The 20,681-nt window shown below is 37.6% G+C and overlaps 1 protein-coding gene across 1 annotated transcript in view; it reads right to left on the bottom strand.

Annotated features, from left to right (window-relative positions):
- LOC115065364 overlaps positions 1-20,681 on the bottom strand; it is a 130,868-nt gene that overhangs the window by 64,555 nt on the left and 45,632 nt on the right. Inside the window, exons 29-43 of the mRNA XM_029546147.1 lie at positions 18,722-18,775; positions 17,977-18,081; positions 16,554-16,658; positions 13,803-13,856; positions 12,988-13,092; positions 11,808-11,861; positions 11,280-11,384; positions 9,762-9,815; positions 9,017-9,121; positions 8,268-8,321; positions 7,511-7,615; positions 4,933-4,986; positions 4,276-4,380; positions 2,738-2,791; positions 1,867-1,971 (exon numbers count right to left, since the gene is read on the bottom strand). Of these exons, the coding sequence (XP_029402007.1) occupies positions 1,867-1,971; positions 2,738-2,791; positions 4,276-4,380; positions 4,933-4,986; positions 7,511-7,615; positions 8,268-8,321; positions 9,017-9,121; positions 9,762-9,815; positions 11,280-11,384; positions 11,808-11,861; positions 12,988-13,092; positions 13,803-13,856; positions 16,554-16,658; positions 17,977-18,081; positions 18,722-18,775 (1,218 nt within the window). The remainder of the gene's footprint in view (positions 1-1,866; positions 1,972-2,737; positions 2,792-4,275; positions 4,381-4,932; positions 4,987-7,510; positions 7,616-8,267; positions 8,322-9,016; positions 9,122-9,761; positions 9,816-11,279; positions 11,385-11,807; positions 11,862-12,987; positions 13,093-13,802; positions 13,857-16,553; positions 16,659-17,976; positions 18,082-18,721; positions 18,776-20,681) is intronic.

The following is a 20,681-nucleotide window of genomic DNA, read 5'->3' as shown; positions in this document are numbered from 1 at the left end:
AAGAAATTAAAGAAACCATTGAATATTTAAAAACATTCACCATCAAAAGCTTTCACTCTAACTGTACGTAGTAATTCCTGAAAAAGCGACAAACTTTTTTCAAAAAGTGTTTTCTCCACAAAGAATCACATCAGCTGTACAAATTCTGTACAGTTTTTGTACTGAAGCTAATGTTGAGCTGTGCTTGAATTTCACATTCTTAGCAAAATAGTTGCCTGAGCACATACATGCCACCCGTTTTAGGACAGCCATTTATTCTTCATCTTCTTATCTTCCTCCTCCTCTCCTCTTCCTCATCTCCTGGTTCATTCTTCTTCCTTGAGCCTGTTGGCCTACCAGGACCCTCCTTTCCTGCTTCCCCTTTGCCCTTGGCACGGTATGCAGCGATTTCCTTCTCACACTTTTTTAGTTTGGCTGCTCTCTGCTCACATGGTTGTTTATCTTCGGCACGTTGTGCAGGCCACATCTCACCCAGTTTCTTTGCAGTGTCTCCAATAGACAGACCTGGGTGTTCACTTTCTTTTTTTTTAATCTCCTTTCTCCCTGTCATAAGGAGCCTAGTCAATCTTGGCCAGACCTTTAAACTTTGATTTTTTTTTTTTCCCCTTTGCAGGCATGATCTTCCATCTCACCGAGCATTTCTTCCAGAACTTGGGGAAGTTGACTGAGGAGTTGTTCAGCTTCTCGAGCTCCTCCCGGCAGGTCTTCTGGAAGAAGGCATTCGAGGACATTGTCCCCTGGGGCTTGTTGGGGTCTCTCTTGCCCATGCTGACTGCTGCCGGCACGGGCTCTGAGTGAAGAGCCCGACAGAGATACTTCCCTAAGCTCTGGTGAGAACTCTCTACTTCAGCTTTTACTGTCTCTTATCTTCTGGTGTGCTTGGCTTTAGTTTGTTTTCCTTTTCTAGTCCTCTGAGGTACACCATTAGGTTGCTTATTTGAGGTCTCTGTTAATGTCAGTCCTTTATTCTAAGTTTCCCCCTTAGAACTGTTTTTGATGAATCTCATAAATTTTGGGTTTTTATGTTCATTTTTTTAAAAAGGCTTTATTTTATTTATTTATTTTTTCCTTAATGTCTGGCATGGTTACCCTTGTTCTCTTTTGGCTTCCCTATACATGAAATCTTTCACTTTTGGTCTCTCTAAGTTCTTAAACTCAAAGACAAATGGTTGGGTTTTATTTATCTACTCTTATAGTCTGTCTCTTGATTGTAGAATTTAGTCCGTTCACACTCAGCGTAGTTATAGATAGGTAATGAGTTACCCTTACCAGTTTGTTAATTGTTTTCTATCTGTTTCGATATTTTAAATGCTTCTATTGTTTGAAGTAAGCCTGTGGCCTTCATGGAGACAAATATAGGAAGAAAGGACATAGAAAACTGTCCTGTACTTCTTAGATCTCTATTTGACCTTTGGAACACTAAAAATCAAAAGCTTTGGCAGTGGGTAAAACCTCCTAAACGACATGGGTAGGATTTTAAAAGAAATTTATTTCTAGATATTTTATGTATGTGCTCTGTTGCTTTAAATTGAGTATTTTTGTTTCTAGCTAGGGAAAATGACTTGAAATTCAAAATTTTAATCTTGTACAAAAGCCCATGAACCAAAATGGTCTATCCAAAACTCAACGACTGTAATGGCCTTCTTGTATTTTGTTTCCTAGGTTTTGAAAGCACACAAAAATAAAATCTTATTTAATTTTCTCACTTAAGTAGCTAGAGGTTTTTTAGTTGCTACTTAAAATGTTTCTTGTAATGTTTGGGTCCCCTAAGATTTTTGAACATTTATCTTAACACCATTCAATCTAATTTTTAAATTCATAGCTGTCAGATTAAAAGGGATAGACAGTGCTATCTAACGAGCATACCATCAACTGGCAGGCTCTCCACCAGCTCCTTCACTTCCCGCTCAGTGAGTTTGATGCCCATGTTTTCCAGGAAGGAGCCCAGGCTTTTGACATCAACTTTTCCTCCTTAATTCGGGGGGTGGGGTGGGGGTGGGGTAGGAGACACAAGGGAAAACTTGAGTAAATGAAAGATGCAAACCGTGAAAATCATGTTTGTGTTTTTAATGACTATGTAACTACTTTAAGATATATATATATATATATATATATATATATATATATATATATATATANATATATATATATATATATATATATATATATATATATATATATATATATACCTGTATACTTTGTATTTTTGTATTGTGATTGGTATTTATTACAAAAGTCCTCTATAATTTCCACTTGAATTTTCCAATAGGAGAGAGAATGTCAAGAGTCATATGGTAAGTGCAACCTGTTTTTAAAAACTCTTTCCTGGTGACACGTCTACCAGAACAAGGAAGTTCTTCAGAGGACTCTGGCTTAATGGCACTGGACCGGAGTCAGCTCACTGATGTATCGTTTCCAGTGCTTGTAGTCAAGATTAAAAAGTACTTCTTCATTCCATTGCCAGACTCCCAGATTGGTTTTGTCTATTAATGAATAACACTCCAAAAAAGTAACAAAATGATTGTGTTCTTTCACTACAACTCTATATATTTAGGTAACAAAGCTTTTATTACCTAATTTTTTCTTACTTTTTAAAAATGTTTACTTTTTACTTTTGGTAATAAATTTATGAAGATTCCCAAGTCTGATGTTTTCTTCAAAGACAGAGACAACAGCAAACATACTTTGTAAAGCCTGAGGACTTCAGACAGATGTGTTAGCAAGAGCTTTAACTCACCTTTGAGAAACTTCACAGCCTTCAGTACTCTGTTCCAATGCACCATCCCATTATCTGTGTGAAAACAAGACAGTTTTCTGTGAGCTTTTTACATCACTCAAGAACAGGAACTGAAGGGGTCTGTAACCCTATAGGTGGAACAACAATATGAACTAACCAGTACCCCCAGAGCTCATGTCTCTAGCTTCATATGTAACAGAAGATGGCCTAGTCGGCCATCTTTGGGAAGAGAGGCCCCTTGGTTTTGCAAACTTTATATGCCCTAGTACAGGGGAAGGCCAGGGCCAAGAGTGGGAGTGGGTAGGTAGGGGAGCAGGGTCAGGGGGAGGGTATAGGGGACTTTCGGGATAGCATTTGAAATGCAAGTGAAGAAAATATGTAATAAAAATTGAAAAATGTGTAAAATCAATAAAAGTGAATTACAAGTAAAAAAAACAAACAAACAAAAAACAAACAAACAAAAAACCACCAGTGAGAAAAGGACAGAATGGTAAAACAGCAAAGAAAAATAGACCCAATCGCCCATCTTCAGGAACAGAGCAATTAAAGAGTCCTAAACACAAAAAGAAAGGAACAACGTAAGTTAAGATAGAAACGGAAGTCAGTAAACAGAAGACTAAGACTGGCAGGTTGAAGAATCTTCAGGAGGAAAATAAAATGTCAGCAACAATACTGACAAGCTGCAGGATCAAGAAAAAGGCAGGCATGGGATTGCCTGATGGGAAGGAGAGGGAAAAAGGCTATGGATAGACTGTATATTTTTCAAATTACATAAAAACACTTCCCAGGTTCTATATATGAATTGGTTAATATTGCAGAAAAAAATGTTTTTGTTTTTTTTTTAACTTTTGGGGCAGTGCTGGGAATCGAACCTATGGCCTCATGTGATCAAGGAAAGCACTCTACTGTGGAGTTACAATCCCCTTGGCCCTTAGAAGAATATAAAATATAAAATTGGTGGGAGACAAAGAATAGAGAACGGAAACAGTGCACTTTATGTTGTTTACATACGCGGACTCCCGAGACTGAGCAGTCACGCGGATTGTACTTTGATTATGGTAAAATCATTATCTCATCATGACAGCTTCATAGAAGAGTTCCGAGGCCCTCAAATCAAACCTCTATAGTGCCACCAGTATTTCTCTATTCTAACCTTGTATTTAGATGCGGTTTCAGAGTTATAGAAAGAGCACATACAATGTGAAGAATTTTCCCAATTCTCTTCATTTTGCCCTATTTGTTTTGTTAGCCATGCTAATTTGTATCAGTCACACACCCAAAGAACATACGGACTTGATCTTGTCATTTTCTCTGTTGCTGCCACTGCTCACAGCGAAGGGCTGAGCTGTTGTGCCTCTAATCGTTCACTGTAGGCTGCTGCCTTAGTCTCTGTCTCATCATTTCTACAAGTCATTTTTTTTTTATAATAGATTCTTTAAATGGTATAGACCTTCTGGGCACTGAATTCTAAAATGTGCATTTCCCTCCCAGGCTTGTTAAATTTCAGACCAGAGATCCAGTGGCCTTTTACAGCTTACCATCCACCGGCAGCATTCTCAGTAGCCTCGCGTACTCCAGATCAGTGAACTCAACCCCCATGTTTCTTAGCAGATTTCTCAGATTGCTGACATCAATCTTTTCCCCTGAAAAGTCAGACATAATGAGAGGTTAACACATTAGCTCTGTCCGATTTTAGGCTGGGTACCAGAAGCAGAGCACGGTCCTTCCACGCTGGGTGCGAGGACATTTGGGATGTTTACAGTTCCTTTAGCAGTCATTGACACAGGCTCTTTTTAGGGTCTAGAAAAACTAAATTCAGCTTTATTACTGTAAAATCAACACATATGGTGGCTAGTATAAATAAACCTCCAAGAATGCGATCTATGCTTTCATTAATGTTTTAGGTGTCAACAGTGTTAACTGAATCATATAAAAATTCTGAGTACCCTTTTCTGAGCCTGTGTATTTCACAGAGAGATTAGGAGCACAGGTTCTATAGAATGCAGGATTTCTTACTAACACATTCTCTTAGAAGTATTTTATTTGTATTGTTTTTGGCTACATTTTGCCAAATTTATACAATCTAAGATTTTTTTGTCTACTGAATCTAATTTCAGAGCAGTGTAGAAAAACAACAGAATACAAATTATTATAATGATCCAAAGGCTTCAGTTTGGTAGGAACTCATCACTGACCTGTGAAAGCGTTTGCTTCACTTATTATAGTTCTTATGTCGATTTTCCCACTAGCTGCAAGACAACAAGTAATCAGAATAAAGATCAGAAATGAGCAAGATTTATAGCAATTATCACAGCACTCTTCTTTACTAGTGTGAAACAGAAGAGATTTTAATTCCACAGTGAAGCTGTATTGGCAAAGAAACTTTCAGCTATTGGAACGTTTAGCCACAAAAGAATACTACGGAAAGGAGATGCATTCTGTTTTTAGTGGCTTCTCAGCTCTTTAATCTTAGGTGAGCCTCTGTTAATTAGCCTAACCACAAGAACAACATTTTAAAAGAAGTTTACACTACATTTCAATACTTTAAGAAAATTTCCCCTCATATACAGTTGGCTCATATTCACAACCCATGCAATGTTATAATTAAATTGTATGGACTTTACCAATGATTTGAATTATACATAGTAGTTATTAATGTCACATATTAGTGGCACAGTTTTTCTATACCAGATATTTAGAGGACTGTTTTTAGTGACTATTTACCTGCCATTTACATGATAGTAAAAGACAAAATTTAGAAGTGGATGCTCACAGCCATCCATTGGATGGAGCACGGGGGTCTCCAATGAAGGAGCTAGAGAAAGTACCCAAGGAGCTGAAGGGGTTTGCAGCCCCCTAAGAAGAACAGCAATATGAACTAACCAGTACCCCCAGAGTTCCCTGGGACTAAACCACCAACCAAAGAAAACATGTGGTGGGACTCATGGCTCTAGCTGCATATGTAGCAGAGGATGGCCTAGTCAGTCATCAAAGAAGAGAGGCCCTTGGTCCTGTGAAGGTTCTATGCCCCAGTATAGGGGAATGCCAGGACCAGGAAGCAGGACTGGGTGGGTTGGTGAGTGTGTGTGGGGGAGAGGATACGGGGTTTTTGGAGGGGAAACCAGGAAAGGGGATAACATTTGAAATGTAAATAAAGAAAATATCTAATAAAAAAGAAATATTAAAATCCAATCAATAATATCAATAAAGTCTATAAACCTAAAAAAAAATCTAGTTTGTATTCCAGAAAAAAAACATAGCAGGAAACATGAAGTGAGCGAATCTGTTCACCTTCTGGAACCACCAGCGCAAAGACTCAATGTGGCCATTAAAGTTCAGGGAGAGGAAGTCACGCACGAGGCTGTGTTGACTTTGAAATTCTCAAGAGATCAAAATAAATAGAAATTAAGCAACTGGTTCAATTGAGAATTTAATTTAGGGAAGTAATTCTGTCTTTGTAATGTTTTGTAATGCCTCTTTAAAACTGGTAAAAATAAATTAATGTATGTATGAATGTATGAATGAATGTATATGAAACACAGTGTCTTTCCAGATTTTGGAAAAGAGGGTCTCGGTACAACACGCTAATCAGTCTTACTTGTACCTTGATCAATGACAAGGAACGAAATAGGTGGTGTACTATTCTTTGAAACTTTGTCTCTGTTTTATATTGACGGAAGGAAATAGTCTCTGCAGTTATGAAGCCATTTGGAGAGGTTTGATCCGTATCCCTTCAAGCTAGTCTTTCTTTCTCCACCACCATTTTAATTTATCTTTAAATTGCTTGTATCCCAGTAAACTTTCCTTTGCACCGATCGTCCCTGTTTGCTTTGTGTTCCATTGCTTCAGGCTGCCTCTTTCTGGTGACACCTCAGCCAGATATGGAATTCACAGTAAAATATCTCATTCTCTTAATTTAAATGCCAAAAGGAAGGATTTGCTCTTACTTTATGTGGTGTGTGTGTGTGTGTGTGTGTGTGTGTGTCTGCATGTAGGCCAAAGGACAACCATGGTTGTGGTTCCTCAGATGCTGTCAACTTTGACTTTTGAGACAAAAACCTTTGTCTCACTAAAGGTTAGACTAGGTTAGCTGTCCAGGGAGCCCAAAGTATAAGCCAGTCTCTCTCCACCTCTCCCGTGCTGTAATTCAAAGTGTGTGTATGCTATAATACTCAACTTCTTAATTTAAAAATGTTTATCAGGTGTTTGTGTGCATGTACGTGGGTGCACCACTTGCAAGTCTGGTGCCTGTGGAGATCAGAAAGGGCATTGGAACTGGAGTTACAGATGATTGGGAGCCACCACGTGAGTCCAGGTTCTTGGGATGAGCAGAGCCATCTCTCCAGCTCCAATACTCAGCTTTTGAATGTGGGTTCTGGAGACCAAACTCAAGCCCTCATGCTTGTGTGGCAGGCACTTCATCTACTGAGCTGTCATCCCAGTTTAAGTTTTGAGTTCTTTTCAAAGCTTTTTTTTTTTTTTTAAACGGTTTGATGTTCATAAGCATTTTGAAGTTTTGCATGCTTAACCACAGAAGGTTAGAATATAATACTAATAGCAATTGTAGAACTAACATAATTTGGTCCTCACAAAACTTTGTTAATTAGGTATTCTTAATATGCTTTTACATAGATGAAGAAAGTGGGGCACAGAAAGTACATTAAGATAATACAAGCATTGAACAGAAAAGCCGGGATTCAAATCAGGCAGCTTGGCTCTGAAGTCTGTGTTTTAACAGCTTTGCCATTCTGATGCAAAATGGTAGATGCTTACCAGAGGCCGGTAAGTTTTGGTTTAGATCCTTAAGTTCTGTCTCTAAGATGTCCATGTCTATGTTCTTCAGAAACATGTCCACTTTATCAGTCTTGATTTTCCCTTCTTAAAAAGAGATACAGGTAAACGTAAAAGAATAACTTTAAAAGGGATCTGACCCCATTCTTTGTATTTGGATACTAAGATGATTGTTCCTAAATGAACTTTCAGATCGATGGAACTTGCTGCCAGTTATATTTTAAAAGTTGTAAATATTTAGATTTCATTTGGGATTCTGATAAACTTTTGAGAATTTCTCAAGGAATGGGGAAATTTTCTCTATAATTCAAAATTAAAAGATAAAGTTAAATGCAGTTAACTTCTTGGCACCTCTAGGTTCCTAGAAGAGATAAATTCATAGAAAACAGAACAGAGGCAGCCAGGAGCTGGAGGAAGGGGGAGACAGTAGTGACTCCCTGACAGGAACAGAGTTTCTGTTCAGAACAATAAAAGGCTCTGGAGGTGAATAGGGGCCATGGCTGTAAGACACCATGAACGTACCTAATGTTACTGGTTTGTGCATTTAAAATGGCAAACTGTGCTATGCGTATTTTACCCCAGTAAGAATGGCAGATTACAGGAGGTTCTACAGAAGATGCTAATGACAAATAAAGCACTGTGCCTACTAGAAGGTGGTTCATGTCTGAATGTCCAGGAAGAAAATAAGGCAAACTACTAGGCCTTCCTGTATGTTTGTTTCACATCACAGTTCTCTTACCTTTATAGGTCTTTAAACCCTCCATCACCCTCTTGTGATAAGTTTTCTTATCAGCTGTAAGAACAAACAATTCGGGCCAAGGAGAAATCAATTATTATGACAGTATTTTAAAAAATCATCTCAGAAGTATGTATCTAAACTGGTTTTTGGAGTGTTTTTTCTATTTAAATCAATGCATAAAAACATTTTATGACATAGAAATTTGAAAATGTTGAACATTTTTTCTCTCTGGAATGTGTTTCAGCAGACTTTTGGCTGCTGAGAGATTAACCTGAGAAAATCAACTTAATGGAGGAAAGATTTATTTCCACTCATGGTTTCAGGGGTTTTAGATCACGGTTGACTGAGCTCCTGTTTCTGGAACAGAGATGAATGAGAACACCACAGCAGAAATGCCTGACATGGCTGAGATGCCCTCCTCACAGCTGAACAGGACAGAGTGTTTGTACAAAAGCGCACAAACCTAAGCTTCCCAAAAGATTACACGGAAGGGTTTTAATATCAGAACTATAGCTACTTTAGGCTGGATGGTTCTTATGTGCAGGGCTGACCCATTCACTGAAACTTGGTTACTACTCTAAGGGTGTTATTAACCCACAGCTTCATCTCACTGGTTACCAGTGTTACCCCCTCACCTACTCCTGCCAGATGCAACACAAAAAGCCTGTCTCTAGATGTTGCCAATGTATGCTCACCGTAAAAACTGTCCCCCGCCGAAAATCAGAGCTGTGTCTATTTTAACCACTTACCATCCGTTTGTAAGCTTTCCATCAGCCTCAATAATTCCTTATCCGTAAATTCTATCCCCAGGTCTTCCACAATATCTTCTACATCATCCATATCAATAGCCTCTCCTATAAATAATAAAAATTTTTAAAAAATCTAAGAATTTTAAAAATGACTTAAATATTCTCAGCATTGTTCTCAACTACTGTATCAAGAGCAAAACCTCAATATAAACACAGGTTAAAAAGCATCTTCTCATAATCATGGGGAAAGCATATTACAGTGTACGTTGATGGACCAGAATATTTTAGGTGGGCTACATTCATAAATTAGCCAGTAAAATTTATGTTAGCCTTTTTGTAGTATCTATATCCTTAACCGAGGCTTTGTTTAATTTATTAATCATAAGGCATTCAACCTCAAAAGCTAATTTGAAGTTTTGATCCCTGGCATTTACCATAGTGGCTCACAGTTAGCTATAGCTCTAGTTCCAGGAGATTTGACATCCTGCTTAGTCCTCCATGGGTACAAGGCACTCATGTGGTATACAGACAAACATGTAGGCAAAACATTTGTACACATGATTTTTTTTCACAAAATAGTAACTAAAACATAGCTAACTCACATTCTAATTCTAGGAAATTAGAAATAGACCATCATTAATGAAAGATAAAATATCTGAATAATGGCGATAACTATGATCCATGAATCATATATGTAATTTAGTACTTATATTCTTAGGTTCATTCTGAGTACTTTGCCACTTACCTCTGATTGCTTTAACTGTGTCTAGAAGCTTACTGAGATTAATCTTCCCATCAGCTATGAGAAAAGACACAATCAATCAGATGGCACATCTTTTTAGGTAAATGATATACTTATTTATAACTTGAGCCAAAATCTAATCTTTTGTTGGGTTTTTCAAGTCTTACATATAATTTGTAATTAATAGGATTGGGCAAATCTTCCAGCAAAATAAGACATTCAGTCTCTTGGCTTGTATGGACTTTCACATTTTTCCTTAGAAAGATGTAAAATTTGACTTACACTAGCCATAACATTTCATCAGTGGCCATCACAAAAGGGAAGTTTTCATCTTTTGGTCAAAATACTTCTCCCTTATATTTTCTATTACCTTGGCTTTCTGGATACTTATTTCTATATATTTGAGACAACTACTAAGACTTTTTACTGTTCCCCATATAGTTCCTTATTAAAATATTTGGTAATTTGGGCTGGAGAGATGGCTCTGTGGAGCACTGAAGAAGAGCAGAGAACTGACTGCCCTTCCAGAGGTCCTGAGTTCAATTCCCAGCAATGACATGGTGGCTCATAACCATCTGTAATGGGATCTGATGCCCTCTTCTGGTACTCACATACATAAAATAAATAAATAAATCTTTTTAAAAAGTTTATTTCAAAAGGAAAGTGTTTAAAAATATTTGGTAATTCATTTATTGACTATATAAGACATTAGTAATCAGTCTATGTAATAATTGACTTTGGGGGTATGTGAGACACTGCTGGTATCTACAAATCAGTGCTAAGAAACAGTATCTAACTTGGTGATTGTCTTTCATGTGGCCACCCACCTCAGACTCAGCCCTTCCTAAGCCCCAGAATGTGAACTGTATCAAACTAAGGCCAAGGCTTAGATGGGGAGCAATGGAATAAACACCAGAACAATGGAACTGAGAACATAGAAGTCGATTCTTTGAAAAGATTAATAAAGTTGGCAAATCTTTAGCCAGCATCATAAAGTAGGAAAGGAAAGAATGCTTTGCAACACTTGTTAAAAAGCCAGTGCTGCTCCAATACCAAAACCAGATAAAGACAGAACCAGGGAGCAGGACAAACTCCCTGGTAAACACAAACACAAACATCGTCAGTAAAATCCATATAAACCTCATTTAAGAACACACAAAAAGATCATTCACCATGATCAGGCTGTTTTCATTCCAGAGATAAAGACATGGTTCAACATATGCAAACCAATAAACAGAATTCATCACATTGCTGAATATGGGAATGTGGATCACATGCTCACTCAAAAGCAGCAGAAAAGGCCTTTGAGAAAACTTGACATTTTTTCATGAAAAAAAAAACATGAATATGCAAGGGATAGAGGGAACAGATCTCAACAGAATGAAATATAATTAATTCTTTCCTAGTCCTGTTGAATTTTCATAGCTTCCAGGAACATCTAAGTCTGGTACATATAACAGATAATTGGGGATAATCCTTTGAACTTTAAAAATATTGGGATGTTACATATTCAGTGCTCACCTTTAATTATAAGGTTGTCTCTTAGAGTTTTATGTTCTTTCTCTGTGAGTTCAAGTCCCATGTTTTTAAGAACTTTGTCCAGGTCACTGAGATTAACCATCCCTCCTTAGAAAAAGAAAATGAGACAGTTACATGGTTTCAGTGCATTCAAGATCCAACTACATCTACATTTTATTTAATAGATGTTAATAGATTGACTAGAAGAAAAAGAGACCATATAAAAATGGACAACTTAGACTAAGGTGGAAGAAATTTATCTTGATTTCAGAAGCAGTAGAGGCTATTTTTACTCATGAAAGATAAGATTATTTGACACAAAATTATAAAATAATTTTCTGCTATATGAAAATAAATTTCAAATGACATTTCCCCTTCTGGCAAAGTTTGAGAAAATTCAAGGATATATGCAGGAATACAAATAAGGCTAGTTGGTAATAAAACCAATTTGTAAGGAAGCATAGGTAATTAGTATGTGTCTAATATTTAAAATATACATACAGACACGAGAACTAGTATTTAAGTCATTACCTTTTTGTGACTTTAGAGAATCCATCACTTTATTCTGATATACGTTTCCAGCAGCTATGAGGAAAAAGTAAATTCATGTGAGATAAAAATCATGTAGATAACATGTTTTGTGACACTCTAGAAACTGCTTTTACATTTACTTTAATATGAAAATTGGAATGCCAAATCCTAGGAAAGTGACAAATTTCTGCGAGCTTTGTCATCTAAGCTATGATTGTATGTTAGGACTATTCTCAAAGTTTTTCACTATGGCTGCCTTTACCACCATCACCATGGCTGTCATCAAAGCATCCCACCATGGCGGCTCGGTCATTAATGTTCACCCGTGTTTAACTCTATACCAATCACATTTCAAGGTGCTTCATTTCATTCAGTTCTTACTCCCATTTTGAAGATGTGGAACTCAGGATGTAGAACAGATAAGTAACTTGTCTAAGATAATACAGTGACAGGTAGAGGGGCCAGGATTCGGATCTATGCACTCAGACTTGGGATTCTTAGCCACTTCACTATATGATCGCTTCTGTTGACTTCTTTCTGATCCTTGTACTAACTTTTTATTCTCTTTGTTTCCCTTTCTTTCACTGATCACATCTAAGCTTCCTCATTTTGGATAAATATTAAGTTATAGCAATTACTTGTCTTTGAAGGTTTTAATGATTTAAGAGGTAAAGTTCAATTAATAATTGCGTGTCTTCTACACAACCTAGAATCTAATTAGAGTTAATGAATGCTTGACCCAGGGAGTGGCATGATTTTTAAGAGGTGTGGCCTTGATGGAGTGGGTGTGGTCTTGTTGGAGGAAATATTTCACTGTGGGCATGGGCTTTAAGACCCTTCCTTGATAGCTGCCTGGGAATCAGTATTCTCCTAGTGACCTTCAGATGTAGAACTCTCAGCTCCTTCTGCACCATTCCTGCTTGGAGGCTGCCATGCTACTACCTTGTTAATAACAGACTGAATCTCTGAACCTGTAAGCCAGCCCCAATTAAATGTTGTCCTTATAAGAGTTGCCTTGATGCCTGTTTACAGCAGTAAAACCCTAATGAAAATGATGGAGTTCTAGAATTATTAGTGCCATAAAATTATTAATATTATAGCACTTATATATTTATAAATGATTATAAATAGCCATAAATGAAGTTCTTTGTGAGGTTAAAGAGGCACTAGCATGGCTCACCATCAGTAGGCAGGGTTTTCTTGAGCTCTGAACATTCTGCCTCTGTTAGCTCAATCCCCATGTCTCTGAGATTATTTTGAAGATCTTTTACATTAATCTTGTTTCCTGAAAAGAAAAAGAAAAAGAAAGGAAGAAAGAAAGAAAATTAATTGAAAATTTAAGGACTCAATGATTTCAAATAATCTGATTTTCATGCCAATCTAACGAGTCAGCTACAATTTGAGACTAAGCAAGGGAAGAATGAAATTATCTCTTTTTCTGGAAAGGGAAAAGGGGAGAGAGAAGGAGAAGAGGGAGCAGGAAGAGAAGTCGGGGAAGAATCAGAAGTGGAGAAGGAAGAAAGAATGAATCCTGACAGGGAAACCATTAAAATAGCTGAACTTATTGATGTTCTCTTAAGTCTGAAGTCAAGGCATACTGAATCTGAACTGATTGTCTAGTGACCAGAGCACCATAGAGGAGTGATTTAAACATTCACAACCTCTCCAGACATTGGTGTGGTTGATGTGATGGACTGGTTGTGGTAACAATGGTGATGGTTTTATATATTTACTCTGCCTACACCTCAATTGTGAATAAACAATACTCTATAGTAATTGGTATTTTCTTTTTTTCTTTTTTTTTGGAAACAAATTACAGAGTAAAGCAACATGCTATGAACACACAACCTATCGGTCTATTTTAAAAACCTGAATTGTGTAATGTCCAACTGCAGGGACTATAATCTCAATAGTAATAAAACCCTACACATCTCAACGGAAGTAGGAAACAGCATGAAGCTCAAGGCAGTGGCTTCATGATGAGTGTTTACTCACCAGAAAACTTTTTGACTTCATCCATTACTGTTTTAAGAGGGACATTCCCAGCGGCTACAAAATAACACAGAAACAAATCATCAACACAGATTAAAATTTTGATACAAGATACAAAAGAAACCACCTTCAAAGACTTGTTTTAGAATGAATCATCTTTACAGTTTTACTTAACTTTTTTTCAAGGTTGAAAGGGACATGTTGTCCTACATGTTAAAATTTCTATAACAATTATTACTCTGCATTTTCTCTTTTGAGTTACTGTAGACACACACACACACACACACACACACACACACACACAAATTGAACTTCAAGTCTTTCTTGGAATTAGTTTTCTTGTTTGGAAACTGTCGAGTATACCCTCTTCTTTAATATATGGATGAAGAGGGAAATGCAAATCAAAACAACCCTGAGATTCCACCTCACACCAGTCTGAATGGCTAAGATCAAAAATTCAGGTGACAGCAGATGCTGGCGAGGATGTGGAGAAAGAGGAACAGTCCTCCACTGTTGGTGGGGTTACAAGCTTGTACAACCACTCTGGAAATCAGTCTGGCAGTTCCTCAGAAAATTGGACATAGTTCTACCAGAGGATCCAGCAATACCTCTCCTGGGCATATATCCAGAAGATGTTCCAACTGGTAATAAGGACACATGCTCCATTATATTCATAGCAGCCTTATTTATAATAGCCAGAAGCTGGAAAGAACCCAGATGTCCCTCAACTGAGGAAAGGATACAGAAACTGTGGTACATTTACACAATGGAGTACTACTCAGCTATTAAAAACAATGAATTTATGAAATTCTTAGGCAAATGGATGGATCTGGAGGGTATCATCCTGAGTGAGGTAACCCAATCACAAAAGAATGGTATGCACATGGTATGCACTCACTGATAAGTGGATATTATTAGCCCAGAAACTTAGAATACCCAAGATACAATTTGTAAAACATATGAAACTCAAGAAGAACGAAGACCAAAGTGTGGATATTTCGTCCCTCCTTAGAATGGGGAACAAAATACCCATGGAAGGAGTTACAGAGATAAAGTTTGGAGCTGAGACAAAAGAATGGACCATCCAGAGACTGCCCCACCTGGGATCCATCCCTTCATCAGCCACCAAACGCAGACACTACTGAGTATGCCAGCAAGATTTTGCTGAAAGGACCCTGAAATAGCTGTCTCTTGTGAGGCTATGCCAGTGCCTGGCAAATACAGAAGTGGATGCCTACAGTCAGCTATTGGATGAAACACAGGGCCCCCAATGGAGGAGCTAGAGAAAGTACCCAAGGAGCTAAAGAGGTCTGCAACCCTATAGGTGGAACAGCAATATGAACTAACCAGTACCCCCAGAGCTCATGTCTCTAGCTGTCTATGTAGCAGAAGATGGCCTAGTCAGCAATCATTGGGAAGAGAGGCCCCTAGGTCTTGTAAACTTTATATGCCCCAGTACAGGGGAACACCAGGATCAAGAAGTGGGAGTGGGTGGGTAGGGGAGCAGGGTGGGGGGAGGGTATAGGGGACTTTCGGGATAGCATTGGAAATGTAAAGGAAGAAATATCTAATAAAAAACTGAAAAAATATGAATGAAGCAAAATCTAAAATTGGATCACATCACATGTTGGTGGTTCAACTGATTTTAGGAGATTATCTAACCTACAAATAATTATTAAGATTTTCATTAAAATTTGATTTGCTATTTAATAGCAAGCACTTACATAAACATGTTTTAGAAGCAATCGGCTGCATATGGTATAGGCCTACCTATATGAATGAAATGCACCAGCTGTTGTGTACTTCCTTTGAGTTTAGCATTCCTTCTTAAATAATAAGCATGTAGCAATACAAGGAATGAAAGCTTGACTGGGAGATGAGGTGGTGGTAAAGGATAGTAAGTCTGAGAAATGGCAGAGAGTGATGCCACGCGCTCCTATTGAAGTTTAACAATAAGGGACGAGAGGGAGGTCTCGTGGAGGTGACATTTGAAAAGACCTCAACATGAGCGAGTGGGTCAGGTAGATGTCTGAGAGACGTATATTTCCAAGTAAGTGAAAGGCTTGCAAAGGCAACATGCTGGCTTATGTGTGTAAGGACAAATGTCTTTAGAATGTGCTAAACTACTTTAGCTCAGGGCTCTGGGAAGCTAGCAGAAGATTTCAGAAGACGAAAGAAGTCATATAATATCTTCTGGGTCATAGTAAGAACCCTGACTTTAACCTCCGGGAAAACAAGGAAGCTTTGAAGGGTGTTTTGCGTACAGGTGTTTCATGCTGTGATTCGTGATTTGTACATTAGCAGGATAACTTCAGATGCTCTGTAGAGAACTGATATCCAATCCTTAGATTATTATGGTTGGCTCTGCCTTCAGAATGTTGCAGTGCCTGGCTCCAACCTGGTTTCCCTGTCCAGGCTTCATCCTTCCTCTGGATTACTGTAGTATAGTCCAACGGTTCTCTATCCCTCTTCGTAGTTTTCTACAAAGCATCCAGGGTGGGCACTGCACACACACACACACACACACACACACACACACACACACACACGGTACATAGACACAACACACATACAAGCAAAACACCCATACACAATATATGTATAGTTTGTAGTCTTACAGATTCCCCCCTGTTTAACTGCATAGGAAGCGCCTTGTGCCATGCCAAAGAAGGGTGGACTGGTGAGTGGAAGGCTGACTGTATTTATAGGGTAACCCCTCTGCTCCTGAGAATCTCAGTGAGGTTACAGGCTTACCATCCGTCGGCAGATTCTGCATCAGGTCTTTAAATTCCTTTTCTTCGAGTTTCACACCCATGCTTCCCAGAAGAGAATCTACTTTAGTGGCACTAATAGTCCCTCCTTGTGAAAGACACAGACATATGAGCGAAATTAAAGGAACCAAATGTTTCAAAATTATTACATTTTATGCATTGTTATCTTTTTCAGCAGAAGGACCAAGACCCATAGCTCAACAAAGCTGTAACAACAAAGAGAATCCCTAGTGGACTTAATAATAGAAACCATTCCACATGAAGCTGGCCTCAAGTACCATCTACCCAGCATGCAATCGGAAAGGATTGGGTTGCTCCCACTGATTGTCAGTTCAGCAGTGGAGGTGACAGGTTTTGTGATTTTTTTTCCCTTTGTTTTTGTCAATTTACCTTTTGTTTTCTGAAGATTCAGATTGTTTCTATTAATGGCCAAATGCCCCACATTAACCAATCTTTATTATTTCCCTTTTTAACATTCCAAATGAAGTCTACTTCATTTACTTTTGCCCTAAGTATCACACTTACCAGAATTTGTGGTATCTTTCTAAAACAGAGTGAAAGCGAAGAGAGCAAATGGCAAATAACCCACAAGAGCTGTCTGAGTGCAGTAACCACAGCATCCACGACACCGTAACAAAGAAGCAGAGTTTAGGACTCTCTGTACATCATCGTGGCTCTCACTCACCTTTAAAAGACTTCAGGCTGCCCATCAACCTATTTTTATAGACCTTTCCATCTTCTGTAAGAAATGTACATGTCAGGACATGTCATGGAAAATATGAATGCTGTCATTTGAAAAAGACTTATTTGATTATGTACATGCATGAGGTCAATCGAAAGGTGATCCAATCAAGAAGCCAAGAATTTTTAGTACACTCTCCCACCAACCCCCACCCTCCATGAACAACAGCGGCAGTTAGTTCTGGCTAACTGGCCTTCTTTCTTCTTTATGCCCTTGTGATTAATCTATTTTGTCTCTATTATACACTTGTCTAAATCTGTTCCTTAATCATGATTTAATGTTTAGTCTTTCTGTTCATGCTCGTGGCACAGGAATGTGTAAAGGCTCTATGTTCTTTCTTCCACAATCAAATGAAGGTGATTTCAAAGCGTGCCACCAACAGGGACTAGAGAGATGGCTCAGGTCTGAGTTTGTTCCTTGGATCCCATGGGGGTGGGGGAGGGGGAAGCACTGAGGAAGAAGATCTCTGACCAGCCACATAAGCTTAAAAAGCAAGCTGAACAGTTCCACCCTTCACCCTTCCTCTCTCTCACACAGATCACAAAGTTCTCCCTCCCCACTTTCTTATTACAGACAGGATCTAACTATATAGCCATGGCTGGCCTGAACTCTCTATGGCATCTCTATAGTCTTTTAAAGAACTAATGCTAACTGAAATCCTCACCATTAACTGGCAGATCTTTTAGCAGCTTCATCAATTCTTTTTCCGTGAGGTTGATTCCCATTTCTTTCAGAACATTGTTAACATCTTTGACATCAGTCTCTTCCCCTTCAAAAACACGAAATGAAATAATTTAAATACAGCCTACTTCTAAAAACACTTAGAAACCCATCACATCTCAACCTATTCCACATTAATTTTACTGCTTGATAAGGACAGTGTTTTACACACACACACACACACACACACACACACACACACACACACACACAATTGGATTTGTGAATAGATATTTTTGCTTAATGCTAATGAAATGCCTCATTTTATATTAATAAAAGTAAGCCAGTACAGTTAAAAACCTGGCGTGGATTACCAACACAAAAGAAAAAGAGGCTGATATAATTTCCTAGTGAATTGGAACTTTATTATCCACATAAATATGTTATCATGTCAGGTTGTATTTCTGAGTATCTTTAAATAATAAAATCACCAATATCTTTATCATACTTTATTCTATCATTCAGTGATTTAATCCAGAATTTGCCCTTTCCTCAATATATAAATATTTTTGTCATATATGAATATCAAACAACTTTCTCCAAGACACAAAACTAAAATTTATTACAAAACCACAGACTATAGAAACAGTTCTAGAACATTAGATAAATCAGATTAAAAGATTACCAAACAGAAGATGAAATGGTAAGACAAACTAAATATAATGTATACTTTTATGTTAATTTATTACCTGTGAGAGTTCTCACTGTATCCATTAACTCAGTAAGTTCAGCCTTGCCACTGTCTGTAAGGTTAAAAAAAATAGAACGCTTGAGTGCAGTGGAGTGCTATTCATTCACAAAAAGAATGACATTTCATCAGTTTACCGAATGGATGGACCCAAAGGAAAGACATTATGCTAAGTGAAATTACACAGAAGGAGAAAGAAAAGTTCCTCAGCCCAACCCCATCTTCAAATGTAGGTTGCTTTTGGTTTTGCTTTAGAAAAGCCAGTAAGAATTTCTGAACATTGATGACTAGGGGTTCTGATGCATAGGGTGCAAAGAGATAGCTGGAGATTAGATAATAGGTGTTCACGTATAGACAAAGTAAGTTCTATTGTTCTAAAAACAGCGAAAAGTCTGTAGCTTACAGCAACCTAGAATATATTTTATTACTAGAAAAAATATGGTTCTAAACACAAAGTAATAATGATGTGAAAATATTGTGTATAGCCGGGCGTGGTGGCGCACGCCTTTAATCCCAGCACTCGGGAGGCAGAGGCAGGTGGATTTCTGAGTTCGAGGCCAGCCTGGTCTACAAAGTGAGTTCCAGGACAGCCAGGGCTATACAGAGAAACCCTGTCTCAAAAACCAAAAAAAAAAAAAAAAAAGAAAAAAGAAAATATTGTGTATATATTATTATGCTATATTCTATTACCTTGTTCAATTAAAATATTTTTAAAATGAGCAGATTCATAAAAATAGAGCTTGAAGTCCCTATACTATTTTCAATAAGTGAAAAAAAAAATCTATAAATTCCTAAGGTCTTATTCAGGATAGCAAATACTGACTCAAAGATATGTGTCTAAGCTCTTTGTCTTTGTGATTGTATTTACAGTTTAAAGTTTTATTTTGATCCCAAGGACTTTTCAATACAGATTTTAAGGCTCAAACTTAACAGAGATAAAACTATATAATCCCGATCTTATCAAAGTTACAAATTTGTTGCAAACTTTAAAGATAATTAAGCCATACAAGTTCATGGTCAGTCACCTTTTGGTGATCTAATTCTTCAATGCGTTCAGAACTATGCTTGTAGTCAGGCTAAGTACAAATTTAATTCATTCACAAGGACAAGCTTTGGCCTCCTATAAATGCTGTCAAGGTTAAACCTAAAGAAAATAACTAAAAACAAAGTTTGAATATGATCACGTATACTTTATGGATGGTTGCCTTATGAAATTACAAATCCATCCAGTGATGTGCTCACAGTATTAGCAAAATAAGAAATTTTCTTGAAGATTTTTAACTTCAGGCCTTTTTAGGCACTGAAAACCCAAAACCACATAGATTCCTTTATATCTGTAATCATTAAATCTTCATTTTAAAAACATAGATATTTGTACAACATAACAAACATTTTAAAAACAGCAATGAGCTTGGCATAGCCTTGAAAAGGCAATAGGAGTAAACTGGAATCAAAGCTTTTCAGAATTGTTTTTTTCTGGATAGTACACTGGCCAAGAAACGCAAACATAATTACGTGTTTCTCAAAGTCCCTTGGAGGCCAAAAAAACCTAAGCCAAAAAAGCAGTCTAATTAATTAATTAATAAAAATTAGATTGCTTTCATGTTCTCACCTATATTTATGTTTAATACAACTTTTGATTCGGTCCCATCAAGCTACCTGCAGAATGCAGGGAAAACTAGAGCTTTCCTACGAGCTCTTGCTCCACGCGTGTGTCGCACTGATTCTGTTCAGAGTTTTGTTTCATTTACAGTACCAGCTGGATACAAGCTTTTCCACTTCAGGATTTTCTGTGGTTATTTCTCAGGTACTTCCGAGTATCCTGTTACCCAGTAGGAAAGTCTTTTTAAAATCATAATTAAAGTTGTCCCGAATTTCAGAAATCCCAAATTTTAAATTAAGAAGTCCTTACTTTAAAAGTTTTAAAAGTCAATGACTGTTGTTAATTTAATAGATTTTGT

The sequence above is a fragment of the Mus pahari genome, chromosome 14, assembly GCF_900095145.1.
Source record: "Mus pahari chromosome 14, PAHARI_EIJ_v1.1, whole genome shotgun sequence".
Classification (NCBI taxonomy): domain Eukaryota; kingdom Metazoa; phylum Chordata; class Mammalia; order Rodentia; family Muridae; genus Mus; species Mus pahari.
The sequence above is the reverse complement of the archived record's forward strand: the minus strand, read 5'-3'. Positions and strand labels throughout refer to the sequence as shown.